General features: G+C 38.8%; 1 protein-coding gene across 2 annotated transcripts; it reads left to right on the top strand.

The window, feature by feature from the left end:
• Positions 1–1,596: 1,596 nt before the first annotated feature.
• LOC117414686 (protein TsetseEP-like) lies at positions 1,597–4,991 on the top strand. Of its 2 annotated transcripts, none has more exons than XR_004663582.2 (4): positions 1,597–2,009; positions 2,394–2,447; positions 2,652–2,789; positions 3,338–4,324. XR_004663582.2 is itself a non-coding variant. In XM_059019213.1 (4 exons), the coding sequence occupies exons 3-4, from the start codon at positions 2,778–2,780 to the stop codon at positions 4,929–4,931; spliced, it is 597 nt and encodes a 198-aa protein (XP_058875196.1). In that variant the 5' UTR covers positions 1,597–2,009; positions 2,394–2,447; positions 2,652–2,777; the 3' UTR covers positions 4,932–4,991. The 2 variants fall into 2 exon arrangements, 1 of the variants encoding a protein (XP_058875196.1); XM_059019213.1 differs by lacking the exon at positions 3,338–4,324 and adding an exon at positions 4,347–4,991.
• Positions 4,992–5,000: the final 9 nt, after the last annotated feature.

Below are 5,000 nucleotides of genomic sequence, written 5' to 3'. Positions count from 1 at the left end.
TTTAGTGCAAGACCATGCATGAATAATGCTAAATATTAAACCTTTTGACCTGTTAATTCCTTTAATTTTTAACATTCCCTAAATATTTCTCACAATATACACTGAAGCTACTGTATAACCTATATTAATCATACTGCCTTATTGGAGTAAATAACAATATTTGTTGATCACAAACTTATTGGCACATTTTAAATTAAAGTCTGTAAGTTAAGGTTAGTCTTAATTGAGTTAGTCACTATTAATCAATTAGAAACCGCTACTTATCAATTTAGCAATATTATTTAAAAAAACCCCAAAAAAAACCCATTAGCTGTAAAACATGCACAGAAACTGAAGCAAAATAGTTTGTGCACTTAGCACAGCATGGTCAAAACAAAGGAGTTGGATCTAGATGTGAGAAAACCACTTGTTACAGTGACTACTACAGCAGAAGGGGAATCGATAAAGAGCGTTGTGGATAAAAAAAATCGTAATACAAAAATCCACAATAATCAAGAAGTATTTGAAGACTAATTCAACTGAAACGATGGAAAGAAGTGGACGTTCCAGGAAAATTACGACTATAGCATAAAGAATTGTTCGAGCAGCTCGCAAAAATCCACCATTAACAGCCAAGAATTTAAAGAAACATCTGGTATTGCAGTGTATGAAATAACTATACAAAGTCATCTAAACACAAAAGGCTTATACGCGACCTTAATGGTAACCACATTTGACAACAATTCAAATAAAAAAATAAAAAAATAAAAAGCGTCTTGAATGATCTTTAGTTAAGGGTGTCAATAATTTTGTCTGCAACTGTATGTAATCATGACAACTCCCTGATTGTGATCCATAAGTATAGCAAGACTAAACATCAACATGACTACCCACAAATGTGTAGAAATTATTACCAGACTATACTTCTAACTTATTGTTTGTTATAAACATTTTGTTTATTTGAAAAGTTACAATTTTAATATAACGTTTGCGTTACATTTGTGATCATTTAGCTGTTCTACTTTATTATTATTATTTATTAGCATATATATGTAATTAAACCATATTTAATGTCTTTTATATTTACTGTAAAAGTTCTTATGTAATCGCGTGAAGAGCAATCAAATGCAATACAACCATTTATGATACAAAAAAACATTGTTAAATATTAAAAATAAATCTAATAATAATACGAATAAATGTAAAAAAAACACGCAAACGTAATTTTCAGTAAGTAAAACAAAAGCAATCAAATTAAATACAACCATTTATGATACAAAAAACATTGATAAATATAAAAAAAAATGCCAATAAAAAAAGCAAACGTAACTTTCAGTAAGTAAAATGCCGAGATGTTTTACCCTATCCTCTCTTCGCATCGCGAAACTTAATCGTCACGTGACTCGTACGCTAATATGTCACATGACTCAGGGGGGGACAAATTTGGCAGGGGGGCGAAATTTGCCATGACACCCCCTAGGATTGATGTGTCCTCGGCGGATGTGCGCATGCGCTTGCAACAAACCTTGCGATCTGCCAACGGATCGCGTGTGATTCCTCGCTCACGACGCAAAGCGCGTAACCTGTCATTGCAATCCACTAGACTGTAGAGCAGCGCCTGCTGCAACGTGAACGTGCGGTCTGCTGCAAACGGGAGCGAGTTTATTGCTTCTGGACGGAAAATGTTTGTGCAAGCTTGTGATTTCAGCGATTCTACATCCAGAACAAATTGTTTAAACACAGTCACAACAACAACAACTATATATTGTGTTTGTTCAAATGTGTATAAATGAGCTAGTTACTTACTCTTATTAGGACGGAAGTATTGTATGTACTCTTACTATATTGTGATTATCGAACTGTGTACATGGACATATTTTAGTAAACGTTGCTCTGAAGTTATTGTATATTTTATCTGCTCTTACTGCATTGTGAAATATGTATATTTTGTGAGAGCTGTAAGTCGCCCTGAGTGAGGGCGTCTGCTAAGAAAATGAATAAGAAAAAGAGGAAGAAAACAAAACGCAACGGTAATTAAATGAAGTCTTGTGACAAATTGTACCAGTATGTTTCACAGAGCACAATAAACACATTGAAACACTCTCGTTTATATTTATTTATTATTATTACTACAGAGGTAATCTACTACGTGTAAATTAACCCAGTTATTTTATAATTCAGTTGAATGCAGTACAATCTTCTAAATGTTTATTTACTTATTTATTTGTAAGCAATTCCTGCTGACAGTGTTGTGAGGAGCGTGCAGTAGCAGAAAAGATTCTGGAAACTTGTACATAAATACTTTAGTTTATTTCTCATTGAAGAACACATTTTTCTTTTAAAATATTACTTGGTACTGTTTTTTTGTCTGTTAATATTTAAGTGAGAAGTTTCTTTTTGTTTGTTTTATTCAGGAATTATTTCTTAAATCGTGAAGTCACGCCCGTGACGAGGACAATAGAAACAGGGTTAGTAAAAAAAAAAAAAATAGAAGTACAATGTTTCAATTATGATTCGATTTGTAACGTTTGATTTCCATATGAAATACTGAGAGAAGATGAGTGTATTATGTTAATTTATCAAATGAACAGCAGGGCATTGCAACATATTCGATTGTATAATGATGAGTGTAGCAAATGTATTAAAAACCTATTTTAACTCTTTTGATCTAGTCATCTTAACGAAGATTATGGATCCAACAATGTACAGGGAAATATTACTGTACAAGACAATGGGAAAATACCCCGAGAAGGCCAGGAAGGGGGAAAAATTCATCATCCGGAGGCGTGCAGGACAATATGTGGTTCAAGGTAATTCAAAGCTTGGATGGGTTGCAAATGCTATAAATTCAAATTAAATTAAATTTCACAAAACCCCAAAATGTATAGCTAACTTACCTGGAGAGGTGGTGGTGGCGCTATTTGCCAAATAAATAATAGGCTAATATTATTTTTGTTGCTTTACCGTGTTGATGACCATTCGTTAATGGGTAAGGGCGTCTGCTAAGAAATAAATAATAATAATAATAATAATAATAATAATAATAATAATGTCTAAGGTATCTTCACTACAACGAAAACATAATTAGCCAACGTAACTTATTTTCAGCAACAGATGCTACTGTAATCGTATTAGCCTAATAATATATTGTTGGATAGCTGTATATTAACTTTGTAGTTCACCAAACGTTTCGTTTAACAAAACTCAGAGATATTCATCCCTAGTAACCAATCTCACTTAGAAAAAAGCAGGCACGGCTAACTACAGGACTACGGGTGAAAATCACTGCCATAGCTGAATATGTGTTTACAACCCAGTCTACATGTTTTTTTCCTTATTATTTTCTATTGTTTATTAGATGGAGAGCTCTATTATATATGTAAGAAGGGTACAGAGCCATCAATGAAGGTGAAGGTGGTCAAAGGCACTGAAGAGGCAGACAGTCTCTTCCTGGAATTTCATGCAAGTGCTATAGGGGCACACTGTGGCCAACACAGAACCAGAGAGGCAATTTCCTCCAGATATTACTGGCCTGGAATGAGTTCCGATATTGATAATTGGGTGGGTGCTTTTTGAGTGCAGTACATGACCTACACCAGTATCCAATACAATAACTAGAGAGATCAATCGGTTTTTGGTTATAAAAATTAATAAATGAAAAGGAAGTTTAAACAACAGCTCAACTGAGTTTTCTTAACATTGAAAAATCTTACACTGTGTTATAAACTTTAAAAACATTTTTATGCAAGTGCCATCCTGTTAGAGGCTATGAGACTGACACCAGCTGTTTGCTATATACCTGGTAACATTTCATTAAATTAACAAAAATATTTTCCAATAATTCACAGTTTGGTAACATAATATGAAAGCGACATGTCGTGGAATTCTAAATAAAAGGAAGAGAGACTGCGAGTTCCAAACACACAGGCCTTTATTTCTTAAGTTTGCAAACTGAAAACACTCTCAACACACAGGGTGCTAGATAATCATCGAGCAGTGTTTCAACATACAGAGTTAGATCAGTTTCTTATATACCTTAAAACTGTCAGCAAGGCAGAGGGTTAGCCAATGATGATTCAGATATTAGCATATAAGGAAAAACAACTTATAACTGTGCATACCTGGCATATAGCTAAGCAAACAGATAACAGGATGGGTGGTTTGGGTGTACGTACAAAGAAACAAGTCTGGCTCATCCTGTTTCTCTTCACAGCCACAGCTGCAGTGTAGGCATCTTGCGGTTCCTTGTAACAAACTTTATCTTAGGCAAAGCATACAAGCTTATGCGAGCAAGGTTATAGGAGTACAAAATGCCAGTACATTATGTCGAGCCAATTCTATTTTTCTGTAACATATTCTATTACAAGCTGCCGTCCCGAGAGCCAGAGGGGGTGGAGCTGCCGTCCCGAGAGCCAGAGGGGGTGGAGCTGCCGTCCCAAGAGCCAGAGGGGGTGGAGCTGCAGTCCCGAGAGCCAGAGGGGGTGGAGCTGCCGTCCCGAGAGCCAGAGGGGGTGGAGCTGCCGTCCCGAGAGCCAGAGGGGGTGGAGCTGCCGTCCCGAGAGCCAGAGGGGGTGGAGCTGCCGCCGCCCGAGCAAGAGGGGGAAGAGGTGAAGAGCCCGCCGGCACCACAGCCCCGACCACCACCCCTGCGGTCCAGTCCGGCACCGCCGCTGTGTGCGGTCCCTCGCCCCTTGCTCCTGGACACCCTTCCGGTTTGCTTGGACCTCCCTTCGCTAGACCTGGAGCCCAGGAGTCTGCAGAACCGGTCACAGTTCTCCACCTGGTTCCATGCTCCGCTCCTCCCAAGCACCAAGACGTCGCTGCGCAGCTCCCAGACGGCGCTTGAGCTCCCCCTGGTCACTACTTTGCTCCCCCTGGGTGATTGGACGTCGCTGCACCGGGCCCCGGCTGCAGACCTCCAGTGCCCCGGTTGTCGCGCCGGTCGCCCCTGACAAACCGGTGGGGTCCCTCGTCACAGGTGCGCGGTCCCTACCTGGCGGGGCCAGAACATGGACCGGCCC

This window comes from Acipenser ruthenus, unplaced genomic scaffold (genome assembly GCF_902713425.1).
Source record: "Acipenser ruthenus unplaced genomic scaffold, fAciRut3.2 maternal haplotype, whole genome shotgun sequence".
In the NCBI taxonomy this organism is placed as follows: domain Eukaryota; kingdom Metazoa; phylum Chordata; class Actinopteri; order Acipenseriformes; family Acipenseridae; genus Acipenser; species Acipenser ruthenus.
Note: the sequence above shows the minus strand (reverse complement) of the source record. Positions and strands in the feature narration are given on the sequence as shown.